Below are 13,327 nucleotides of genomic sequence, written 5' to 3' on the forward strand. Positions count from 1 at the left end.
CCAAGAGCGTTGCCTAGGTTGCCCGGAACGTAGAAATGACCATTACCTTCACGCTTGCTGCAATTAGTCATGCTATACGATGCAAAATCAGTTGCATATTTATCGTATTTTATGCTTCTGGCGTTGACTTCTAAGGCCGTCGCTTTTAGCTGTGGTGGAGCAACGCCCTAGAGTGACGCCTAGGTTGCCCGGCACGTAGAAATGAGCATTACTTTCACAATGTTTGCAATTATTCATTTTATACGATGGCAAACTGTTGTACTTATATTGCATTTTATTCTTCTGGCGTTGACTTCTTAGGCCCTAACTATTCGATCTGGTGGAACAACGCCCTATAGTGAAGCCTAGGTTACCAGGAACGTAGAAATGACCATTACTTTCACACTGGTAGCAATTATTCGTTTTATACATGGAAAAACTGTTCTATTTATTTTGTTTTTTATGCTTCTGGCGTTGCCTTCTAAGGCCCTACCTATTCGATCTGGCGGAGCAACACCCTACAGTGAAGCCTAGGTTGCTCGGAACGTAGAAATGACCATTACCTTCACACTGTTTGCAATAATTCATTTTATACGATGGCAAAGCTGTTGTATTTATATTGTATTTTATGCTTCTGGCGTTGACTTCTAAGGCCCTATCTCTTCGATTTGGTGGAGCAATGCCTCAGAGTTAAGCCTAGGATGCCCGAAACGTCGAAATGGCCATAACTTTCACACTGGTTACCATTATTCGTTTTATACGATGGAAAAGCTGTTGTATTTATATTGTATTTTATGCTTCTGGCGTTGACTTCTAAGGCCCTATCTCTTCGATTTGGTGGAGCAACGCCTCAGAGTTAAGCCTAGGATGCCCGAAACGTCGAAATGGCCATAACTTTCACACTGGTTACCATTATTCGTTTTATACGATGGAAAAGCTGTTGTATTTATATTGTATTTTATGCTTCTGGCGTTCACTTCTTAGGCCCGAACTATTCGATCTGGTGGAACAACGGCCGAGGGTGAAGCCTAGGTTGCCCGGAACGTAGAAATGACCATAACTTTTACACTGGTTGCAATTATTCGTTTTATACGATGGATAAGCTGTTGTATTTATATCGTATTTTATGCTTCTGGCGTTGACTTCTTAGGCCGTAACTATTCCATCTGGTGGAACAAAGCCCTAGGGTAAAGCGTAAGTTGTCCGGTGCGTCGAAATGACCATCACTTTCAAACTGGTTGCAATTAATCCCGTTATACGATGGAAAAACTGTTGTATTTTTGTTGCCTTTTATGCTTCGGGCGTTGACTTCTAAGGCCCTAACTATTCAATCTGTTGGAGCAACGCCCTAGGGTGAAGCCTAGGTTGCCCGCAAAGCAGATATGACGTTAACTTTCATATTGGTTGCAATTATTAGTTTTATACGATGGAAAAGCTGTTGTATTTATATTGTATTTTATGCATCCGGCGTTGACTTCTAAGGCACTAACTATTCCGTCTAGTGGATCAACGCCCTAGAGTGAAGCCTAGATTGCCCGGAACGTAGAAATGACCATCACTTTCAAACTGGTTGCAATTATTCCTGTTATATGATAGAAAAACTGTTGTATTTTTATCGCATTTTATGCTTCCGGCATTGACTTCTAAGGCACTAACTATTCAATCTGTTGGAGCAACGCCCTAGGGTGAAGCCTAGGTTGCCCGGAACGTAGAAATGACCATAACTTACACACTGGTTGTACAGGAAAAGAATTGCCTCTCTTCTCTTTATTTGTCCACACACAGGGCTTATTGCTGATCGATTGATTCTTTCATACTGATCCTCACAGTTTATATCTCCTTAGCGCCATTGTTTCGCAGGTAACCGGAGAGCCAGAGCGGTCGACCCGTCGTGACCCAAACTTGTCATTAAACATAAATATTTTCAATTAACCCCATTAGCGATTCTCGTGACTTTTCCTGTAGCCTGGCGGCCCCGGATTGACCATTTTTGATCTCACCGTGCACGCTTTTTAACCTTCACACTCAGGGAGACGGCCTCCCTCTTGAGGTTTATGGCGGCCTAAAGTCGACGTTTTCACGTCTACCTTTGCACGCTTGGCTTGAACCACGACTAAACGCTGCTGCGTAGTCGAGTGTTTCTGTCAGCGAGAATTCGCGCGTTGTTTAGGGTAAACCCGCGCGTTTGAAGCCAATTCATCCGCAGATGCATACATGTCGGGACATTAATTTTCACTCCGGACCCCCCCGCTATGGCTCTTTTTTTGGACCTTCCTAGCCGCGTATATTCTCATCCTCATACAATTTCGCGCTTAATCTTACACATTCATCGGATTCAATCATCTTACAATGTTTTGATCACGTCAACGCACTCACATTGGACGCGGAAGCATTCACTCCATTCAGAGCTTCTCGGATAATTTGGAAACGGTGTTCCTTGGCGAGCTTCTTTTAGTTCACTTTGAACTAAACATAATCCGTACCACGATGCGAGTGAGTCAATCACACTCCACACTCTCTTACCTTTCCGCAACAAAAAGAACACACTTATACCTATCCACAACATTCTCCCCCTCAAATTAAACATATTTAATTTTTAATTCAAACAAATGCTTCTTTCTTCTTGGAGTTAATTGAACTAGGAGGCTTAGCACCTAATTTTTATATCAACCAAAAATAATAATAATTAATTTTTCTTTGCGAATAGCAAATTATCATCCGAGCTCCATTACTTTCCAGCTATGCTAGCCCCGTTGTTCACTTGAACCACTTAATCTAATTAATTTTCGCGCGGGTCGTGTGAATACGCCCGCCGAGGTGCGCACTTTCGCGATCCTAACTACGCCGTCCGCTCCAGGGAATACTTCCGTCACTGTCCCTGTTTTCCACAAATTTCGCGGCGCCTGCAGATCGACGATAAGGACCAGGTCTCCCTTCTCTAGAGAATTTTCTGTTTCATGCCACTTCGCACGCGGTATCAATCCGGGTAGATACTCACGCAGCCAACGCCGCCAGTACGCGTTGGCGAAGGATTGCGCGATTTGCCACTGTTTTCTCAGGCAGGTCGCTTGTAGATCATACTTCTTTATCTTTATCTCGCCGGATGATGCTCCTATGAGGAAGTGATTCGGGGTCAGCGCTTCCTCATCTCGCGGATCCAAGGACACGTCTGTCAGCGGTCGCGAATTGACCGAATGTTCAATCTCTACCAGTAACGTGCTTAAAACTTCCTCGCTGGGAACTTGATTTCGCAGGGTTGCATTCAGGGCCACCTTTACCGACCGAATCAACCTCTCCCATGCTCCGCCCATATGGGGCGCGTCCGGTGGGTTAAATACCCATTTTATTTGTTTACTTAATGCATGGTCCACCAAGGCTTCGGTATCGATTGCCTTGGTCGCATCCCGAAGTTCTTTACTCGCACCCTTGAAGTTCGTACCGTTGTCGCTATAAACGACTAATGGCGTGCCTCTACGTGCTGCAAATCGTTGCAGAGCCATAATGGCAGAGCTCGCGCTCAGACTGTTGGCCAACTCTAAGTGAATCGCTCGCGTGGTAAGGCAAGTAAAAAGTACTCCCCAGCGTTTTTCTCTACGCCTTCCGATCTTAACTAACATCGGGCCAAAGTAATCAACGCCACAGTGTCTAAATGGTCTTTGTCCAAGCGCGACGCGTCCAGCTGGCAAAGCGGACATTGTCGGGTTCTGAGGTTTCGCCCGCCTCAGCCTACATATAATACACTTGCTTATTAACGAGCGTAGCACGCGTCTAAGACCGATTATGTAATACTTCTGCCGCATTTCATTGACGACCGTGTTATTGCTTCCATGATAATATCGTCGGTGGTAATTTTGTATCAGCAATCTAGTTGCGGCATGTTTGGCGTCTAAAATTATTGGTTGGTTGCAGAACTCCTCGTCTGCGAGTTTAATTACCCGTCCACTCGCTCTCAATATTCCAATTGCGTCTAGGAACGGTTTTAACGCTACAATTCGGCTTCCCTTGTTAACACTTTTTCCGGTCATTAATGCCTTCAGTTCATCCGCGAAAACGTCAGATTGTATCACGCGGTACCAATAGTTTTCCGCCTCGCTCACCGTCTCTACTGTAATCTGCGCTTGCGCTTTTCCCTTCCAACGATTAAACGCCGCTCTTACCCGTCGCGCAACTACAAGCAACCCTGGCCATCCCAGAAATTTCGCGACGAGCGGAATTTCGTACTCAGCACTGTGTGTGACATACACTTGTGCTTTTCGTAACTCCATGCCGTCAATTGCTATCTTCTCCGCCTCGTCTATGGGTCTGTCCGTTGGCCAATTAGACTCCGCAAGTTGCAAAAACTCTGGGCCCACGAACCAACGTCCCGCAGGATCCAAGGCCTCGCTAGACCAGCGAGTCGCATCGTCGGCAGGATTCAATCTGGACGGGACCCATCGCCACTCTGAACTCAACGTCAGCTCGCCAATTTCGCCTAATCGATGAGCGACGAATACTTGGCGTATCCGCGGTTCCGACTTTATCCACCGAATGACTGTGATGGAATCGGACCATAAATATCGTCGGTTCACGTCGATCTTAAGCTCCTCCGTAACCGTTTTCGCTAACCTCGCCCCTAACAATGCAGCCTGTAGTTCCAATCGTGGCACGGATAACGGTTTTAAAGGTGCTACCCTCGTCTTCGCCATAACTAGCGCCACCCGCGTCCCGCTTTCCGTTGCTACCCGCAAGTAAGCGACCGCTGCGTAGCCCTTCAGGCTTGCATCACAGAACACGTGTATCTGCGTATCGCCGTAATGAAATCCCGCCGGTACATAGCAACGCGGTACCCGACAATTCTTTATGTTCATTAGGCCTTTCAGCCACGACAACCAGCCTATCTGTTCGTCGTCCCTTAGTTGGTGGTCCCACCCTATACCGCTGCGCCATACTTCCTGCATTAATATTTTCGCATTGAGCGTAAATGGTGAGAGGAAGCCCAATGGATCGTACACCGACATAATTATCCGAAGAAATTCTCGCTTAGTTGGTTTAATCGTCCCCATTAGTATTTTCTTCGGAATTCTCGCCATTCCTACATTGAATTCTAGCTTATCGTTTTGCGTGTCCCATATAAGGCCTAATACTCTCTCTCCCCCTCGGTCACACAAGCGCATCCCCTTCTCATTACCCGGTCGTGGAATTTCCGGTATCGAACTCACTAGACCCACGACATTGCTGGCCCAGTCGTGCATTTCAAAATCTGCCTCAGAATTAATTCTAATTACGTCGCGAATAAGTCTCTTGGCCTCTTCACTAGTCCTCCGACTCGCTAAATAATCATCCATGTAGCTATCGTTGATGATACTTTTCACCGCATCAGGATACAACCCGGCATTCTCGCGGGCGTTTTTATTTTTTACGTATATCGCGGTACACGGCGACGACTTCGCCCCGAATATCAAACGCGTCATTTCGTAGGTTTCCGGGCTTCCTTGCCTATTCTTACCACGCCACAGAAACCTTTGCGCTCCACGATCCTCTTCTCTAATCTTTATCCGCAGGAACATGTCTTTTATATCCGCTTTAAACGCACATTCATGTAGTCTGAAACGCAACAATATACCTGGCAGCGATTGTAACAAATCCGGCCCGGATTCGAGTTGGTCGTTTAAACTGACCCCCGTCGTCTTCGCGGCAGCATCGAACACGAGCCGAACTTTTCCCGGCTTAGTACTGCTTCGCACTCCAAAATGCGGCAAGTACCACGGTCGTGATGTAGTTACTCGGTCATTTACCTTCACCGCGTAACCATTTTCAATAAAGCGCTCCATCTCCGCGTGATATAATGACGCGTACTCCGGTTCGCGATCGAGTTTCCTTTCTAACGATATAAGCCTCTTTTGTGCGACGATTTTACCATTTACGTTCGGCGCGCACTTTTCGTTCCACAGTAGACCTGCTTCCCATGATTTTCCTACGCGACGGCTTGTCTCATCCAATAACCTTAGCGCGCGTTCGTGTTCATTAGCGTTTTTCATTTTTTCGCAAACTCCGAGACTGTCTATTTCAAAATATTGCCGAATCAATTGGTCCAGGTGTTCGTTGGGATCAAGCGCGATGTCCCCGTCTGGATCCCCTCGGTCCATCTGCTGCGTCCCGTACGTATTCAAAGTCGTTCCTGACGCTCCGCAGCCCGTCACAAGCCCATGCAACGCCCATCCCAAGGAACAGCGCGAAAGCGCGAGGCTCCTTCCTACCATCTCACGTAATTCTCGAGCAACTATCAAGTCCCAGTTGTCTTGTCCAATAAGTATCGTGGGCCGTGCATCGTGGTAGGATTTTATGTCTACATTTTCGACAGCCCTAACGTATCGCGCGATGTTTCCTGAAATGGACTGGACAGGAAGACTCAGCACACTTACCGCGACGGCTCTGTTTATTTTATACAAACTAAAGGCTCCTTCTATTTCAAATTCGACCCTCTCACAGTCGGGCATAATCTTCGATCTAGGATCGATACTCTTTAAAGCTATTTCCATAGGCCTTCCTATTGCGCCTACGTCTCGAGATATCTTACGATCGATCAACGTTATTGTCGAGCCCTCGTCCAATAAGGCGAACGTGTTTACAGCATTTTTCGGCCCTACTATCCGAACGGGTAATATCTTTAGTAAGACACGCGGTAACTCTAGTCAAATCTCTTCGGTCGCGTTGGCCACATTGACCTCTGTTCGCGATGTGTCTCGAGTGCGAGTCTCTCGGGTGGTCGGTTTGCTCGCCCTTCTCGCTGCTCTATAACAGGATCTCGGATCATGCAGAAGGCTGTGGTGGTTCCCTCTACAGACCGAACAGTTAGTGTCTCTGCAGTCTCCGCGGACATGTCCCTCACACAAACATTTGAAGCAAAGCTTATGTTTTTTCACTAAGAACCATCGCCGAGCCACCCCCTCGCGCGCAAACCCTCTGCATTCCGCCGATCTATGGTTTGATCTATCGCAAAATACGCAGCTGGGGACTGACTTCCCGATGGAACTCTTACGGGCACTCGTTGCGCTGACTCCGAACACTTTCGCGCTTGAAGCAATCGGTTTTCTCGCTCCGCCACGGCCCTTCGAGACAATCGTCATTTGCGACGTTGACGTCGACCTAGGTTCTAGGCCAAATACACCTGCTGCCACAGCGAGCTCAGCTTCTTTGTACACAAAATCCGACAATTTTTCGAGTTCTGTTTTCTCCTGGGGTGCTTCTGCCGAATATTTGTGATACGCGTATCTAAGAGCGGATGGTAATTTACTTCCCACATTTTGTATCAAATCGGGGCTATGTAGATACCCTATAAGTTTGAGAGATCGGAAAGCTGTGACGGCACCTCGGAGTTTCGTTGCGAACTGTGCTATATTTATTTTACCAGTGTCTAGTTCCGGTAATTCCCTGATATCTGCGATGATTTTTCGCGCTATTATGTTCTTATTACCGAAATTCAGCTCAAGGGTACGCATAATAGTCGCTGCGTCTTGACCCGTCGCCAGCAACGTGCTTACTGCATCCCTTGCTTCACCTTTTAGTGCCGCAAAAAGCCTCACAATATTTTCGCGGTCTGTATACGCCCCCATTTCCGAAGTTAAATCGTATGTTTCTTTGAAGTGGAGCCATTCTAACGGGTCCCCTGCGAATTTAGGCAACGAACCTGCTAATGTCAGGCGGTTCGCGACTCGCGAGCCCTCTCCGACTACAGATGCATCGCGTATTACACGCAAAGTGGACTCTATCGCATCCACCAAACGCGCGGTTGGGTCGATCGCGGGTCGCGGTTGTTCATTATTACGTTCTCCTGGAAGAGCCGTACTATTTACCCACTCCTGGAATCTGTCACCAGCGACTGCTGCTCTAGGTTCCTCATCCATGTAGGCACGCATGTTGTTTCCGGCAACCAAGGATCTCGAGGACGTGTCTGTAACGGGGGCCGCCATCTGCACTACGCTGGATTGTCGTTGCTCCTCTTCGGTATCTCTTGACTGCGACCTCCTCCTTTCCGACGATGGACGTCTCCTCAGACCCATTTGAATACCGGAGGGACCTGCACGTTCTTCACCGGATTGCTCGCCGGAGGTCCTCGCCATTTCTTCTCCGCTCAAATTTCGTGACCTCTTTGCCTGTCCACGAGTTGCTGCCGCTGGTCCTGGCGCGGCTCTCTTCTTGCTTCCCCGAGCCATGGAGCAACAAATCTTCCCAAACCGCACTCGCGAGAAACCCGCTCACTGAATATCGGACACCTTTCCTATTCTCAACCGGCGAAAGTCCCGGGTTTCGGCACCAAAAATGTACAGGAAAAGAATTGCCTCTCTTCTCTTTATTTGTCCACACACAGGGCTTATTGCTGATCGATTGATTCTTTCATACTGATCCTCACAGTTTATATCTCCTTAGCGCCATTGTTTCGCAGGTAACCGGAGAGCCAGAGCGGTCGACCCGTCGTGACCCAAACTTGTCATTAAACATAAATATTTTCAATTAACCCCATTAGCGATTCTCGTGACTTTTCCTGTAGCCTGGCGGCCCCGGATTGACCATTTTTGATCTCACCGTGCACGCTTTTTAACCTTCACACTCAGGGAGACGGCCTCCCTCTTGAGGTTTATGGCGGCCTAAAGTCGACGTTTTCACGTCTACCTTTGCACGCTTGGCTTGAACCACGACTAAACGCTGCTGCGTAGTCGAGTGTTTCTGTCAGCGAGAATTCGCGCGTTGTTTAGGGTAAACCCGCGCGTTTGAAGCCAATTCATCCGCAGATGCATACATGTCGGGACATTAATTTTCACTCCGGACCCCCCCGCTATGGCTCTTTTTTTGGACCTTCCTAGCCGCGTATATTCTCATCCTCATACAATTTCGCGCTTAATCTTACACATTCATCGGATTCAATCATCTTACAATGTTTTGATCACGTCAACGCACTCACATTGGACGCGGAAGCATTCACTCCATTCAGAGCTTCTCGGATAATTTGGAAACGGTGTTCCTTGGCGAGCTTCTTTTAGTTCACTTTGAACTAAACATAATCCGTACCACGATGCGAGTGAGTCAATCACACTCCACACTCTCTTACCTTTCCGCAACAAAAAGAACACACTTATACCTATCCACAACACTGGTTGCAATTATTCGTTTTATACATGGAAAAGCTGTTATATATATATTGCATTTTATGCTTCTGGCGTTAACTTCTAAGGCCCTAACTATTCGATCCAGTGGGGCAACGCCTTAGAGTGAAGGCTATGTTGCACGGAACGTAGAAATGACCATAACTTTCACTCTGGTTGCAATTATTCCTGTTATAAGATGGACAAACTGTTGCATTTTTATTGTACTTTATGCTTCTGGCGTTGACTTCTAAGGCCCTACGGATTCGATCTGGTGGAGCAATGCCTCACAGTTAAATCTAGGATGCCCGAAACGTCGAAATGATCATTACTTTCACACTGTTTGCAATTATTCATTCTATATGATGGAAAAACTGTTCCATTTATATTGTATTTTATGCTTCTGGCGTTGACTTCTTAGGCCCTAACTATTCGATCTGGTGGAACAACGCTCTAGAGTGAAGCCAGGGTTGCCCGGAACGTAGAAATGACCATCACTTTCACACTGGTTGCAATTATTCCTGTTATACGATGGACAAACTGTTGGATTTTTATTGTACATTATGCTTCTGGATTTGACTTCTAAGGCCCTATGTATCCGACCTGGTGGAGCTATGCCTCAGAGTTAAGTGTAGGAGGCCCGAAACGTAGAAATGACATAACTTTCACACTGGTTGCAATTATTCGTTTTATACAATGGAAAAACTGTTGTACTTCTTTTGTATTTTAAGCTTCTGGCGTTGACTTCTTAGGCCCTAACTATTCGATCTGTTGGAACAACGCCCTAGAGTGAAGCCTAGGTTGCCCGGAACGTAGAAATTACCATAACTCTCACACTGGTTGCAATTATTCGTTTTATACAATGGAAAACTGGTGTATTTATATTGTATTTGATGCTTCTGGCGCTGACTTCTAAGGCCCTAACTATTCGATCTGGTGGAGCAACGCCCAAGAGTGATGTCTAGGTTGCCCGGAACGTACAAATGACTATTACTTTCACAATGTTCGCAATCATTCATTTTATACGATGGAAAAACTGTTGTACTTATATTGTATTTTATGCTTCGGGCGTTGACTTCTAAGGCCCTAACTATTCGATTTGGTCGAGCAACGCCCTACAGTGAAGCCTAGGTTGCCCGGAACGTAGAAATGAGCAGTACTTTCACACTGTTTGCAATTATTCATTTTATACGATGGAAAAACTGTTGTACTTATATTGTATTTTATCCTTCTGGCGTTGAATTCTAAGTCCCTAGCTATTCGATCTGGTGGAGCAACGCACTAGAGTGAAGCCTAGGTTACCCGGAACGTAGAAATGACCAGTACTTTCACACTGGTAGCAATTATTCGTCTTACACATGGAAAAACTGTTCTATTTTTTTGTATTTTATGCTTCGGGCGTTGACTTCTAAGGCCCTAGCTATTCGGTGTGGTGGAGCAACGCCCTAGAGTGAAGTCTATGTTGCCCGGAACGTAGAAATGACCATAACTTTCACACTGGTTGCAATTATACATTTTATACATTGGAAAAACCGTTGTATTTATATTGCATTTTATGCTCCTGGCGTTGACTTCTAAGGCCCTAACTACTCGATCTGGCGGAGCAACGGCCTAAAATGAAGCCTAGGTTGCCCGAAACGTAGAAATGACCATTACTTTCAAACTGGTTGCAATTATTCATGCTATACGATGGAAAAACTGTTGTATTTTAACTGTATTTTATGCTTAGGGCGTTGACTTCGTAGGCCCTAACTATTCCATCTGGTGGAACAACGCCCTAGGGTGAAGCCTAGGTTGCCGGAACGTAGAAATGACCAGTACTTTCACACTGGTTGCAGTTATTCGTTTTATACAATGGAACAACTGTTCTATTTTTTTGTATTTTATGCTTCGAGCGTTGACTTCTTAGGCCCCAACTATTTGATCTGGTGGAGCTCCGCCCTAGAGTGAAGCCGAGGCTGTCCGGAACGTAGAACATACCATTACCTTCACACTGGTTGCAATTATTCCTGTTATACGATGGAAAAACTGTTGCACCTTTATTGTATTTTATGCTTCTGGCGTTGACTTCATAGGCCCTAACTATTCGATCTGGTGGAGCAACGTCCTAGAGTGAAGCCTAGGTTGACTGGAACGTAGAAATGACCATAACTTTCACACTGGTTAACATTATTCGTTTTATACGATGGAAAAGCTGTTGTATATATATCGTATTTTATGCTTTTGGCGTCGTCTTTTAAGGCCGTAGGTATTAGATGTGGTGGAGCAACGCACTAGAGTGTCGCATAGGTTGCCCGGAACGTAGAAATGACCATAACTTTCACACTGGTAGCAATTATTCGTTTTACACATGGAAAAACTGTTCTATTTTTTTGTATTTTATGCATCGGGCGTTGACTTCTAAGGCCCTAGCAGTTCGATCTGGTGGAGCAACAGCCTAGAGTGAAGCCTAGGTTGCCCGGAACGTAGAAATGACCATAACTTTCACACTGGTTGCCATTATTCGTATTATACGATGGAAAAGCTGTTGTATTTATATCGTATTTTATGCTTCTGGCGTTGACTTCTTAGGCCCCAACTATTCCATCTGGTGGAGCAACCCCCTATGGTGAAGCCTAGGTTGCCCGGAACGTAGAAATGACCATAACTTTCACACTGGAAACAATTATTCGTTTTATACATGGAACAGCTGTTCTATTTATTTTATATTTTATGCTTCGGGCGTTGACCTTTAAGGCCCTAGCTATTCGATCTGGTGGAGCAACGCCCTAGAGTGAAGCCTAGGTTGCCCGGAACGTAGAAATGACCATTGCTTTCACAATGTATGCAATTATTCATTTTATTCGGTGGAAAAACTGTTGTATTTATATTGTATTTTATGCTTCTGGCGTTGACTTCTAAGGCACCAACCATTCGATCTGGTGGAGCAACGCCCTAGAGTGAAGCCTAGGTTGCCCGGAACGTAGAATTGGCCATCACTTTCAAACTGGTTGCAATTAATCCTGTCATACGATGGAAAAACTGTTGTATTTTTATTGCCTTTTATGCTTCGGGCGTTGACTTCTAAGGCCCTAACTATTCAATCTGTTGGAGCAACGCCCTAGGGTGAAGCCTAGGTTGCCCGGAAAGTAGAAATGACCATAAGTTTCATACTGGTTGCAATTATTCGTTTTATACATTGGAAAAACTGTTGTATTTATATTGTATTTTATGCTTCTGGCGTTGACTTCTAAGGCACCAACCATTCGATCTGGTGGAGCAACGCCCTAGAGTGAAGCCTAGGTTGCCCGGAACGTAGAATTGGCCATCACTTTCAAACTGGTTGCAATTAATCCTGTCATACGATGGAAAAACTGTTGTATTTTTATTGCATTTTATGCTTCGGGCGTTGACTTCTAAGGCCCTAACTATTCAATCTGTTGGAGCAACGCCCTAGGGTGAAGCCTAGGTTGCTCGGAAAGTAGAAATGACGTTAACTTTCATAGTGGTAGCAATTATTCGTTTTACACGATGGAAAAACTGATGTATTTATATTGTATTTTATGCATCTAGCGTTGACTTCTAAGGCACTAACTATTCGATCTAGTGGATCAACGCCCTAGAGTGAAGCTTAGGTTGCCCGGTACATAGAAATGACCATCACTATCAAACTGGTTGCAATTATTCCTGTTATACGATGGAAAAGCTGTTGTATTTTCATTGCATTTTATGCTTCGGGCGTTGACTTCTAAGGCCCTAACTGTTTGGTCTGTTGGAGCAATGCCCTAGGGTGAAGCCTAGGTTGCCCGGAAAGTATAAATGACCATAAGTTTCATACTGGTTGCAATTATTCGTTTTATACGATGGAAAAACTGTTGTATTTATATTGTATTTTATGCTTCTGGCGTTCACCTCTTAGGCCCGAACTGTTCGATCTGGTGGAACTACGGCCGAGGGTGAAGCCTAGGTTGCCCGGAACGTAGAAATGACCATAACTTTTACACTGGTTGCAATTATTCGTTTTATACGATGGATAAGCTGTTGTATTTATATCGTGTTTTATGCTTCTGGCGTTGACTTCTTAGGCCGTAACTATTCCATCTGGTGGAACAACGCCCTAGGGTAAAGCGTAAGTTGTCCGGAGCGTCGAAATGACCATCACTTTCAAACTGGTTGCAATTAATCCTGTTATACGATGGAAAAACTGTTGTATTTTTGTTGCCTTTTATGCTTCGGGCGTTGACTTCTAA

At 45.5% G+C, this 13,327-nt stretch overlaps 1 protein-coding gene across 1 annotated transcript; it reads right to left on the reverse strand.

Moving 5' to 3' along the window:
• Nucleotides 1-2,580: 2,580 nt before the first annotated feature.
• On the reverse strand, nucleotides 2,581-8,171 carry LOC143186586 (uncharacterized). The gene is made up of 3 exons (XM_076390269.1): nucleotides 6,678-8,171; nucleotides 2,741-6,623; nucleotides 2,581-2,633 (listed from the first exon to the last, which is right to left on the reverse strand). Exons 1-3 carry the CDS (start codon nucleotides 8,169-8,171, stop codon nucleotides 2,581-2,583), a joined length of 5,430 nt encoding a protein of 1,809 aa, XP_076246384.1.
• Between the last annotated feature and the right edge of the window lie 5,156 nt (nucleotides 8,172-13,327).

This window comes from Calliopsis andreniformis, unplaced genomic scaffold, assembly GCF_051401765.1.
Source record: "Calliopsis andreniformis isolate RMS-2024a unplaced genomic scaffold, iyCalAndr_principal scaffold0008, whole genome shotgun sequence".
NCBI classification, from domain to species: Eukaryota; Metazoa; Arthropoda; class Insecta; order Hymenoptera; family Andrenidae; genus Calliopsis; species Calliopsis andreniformis.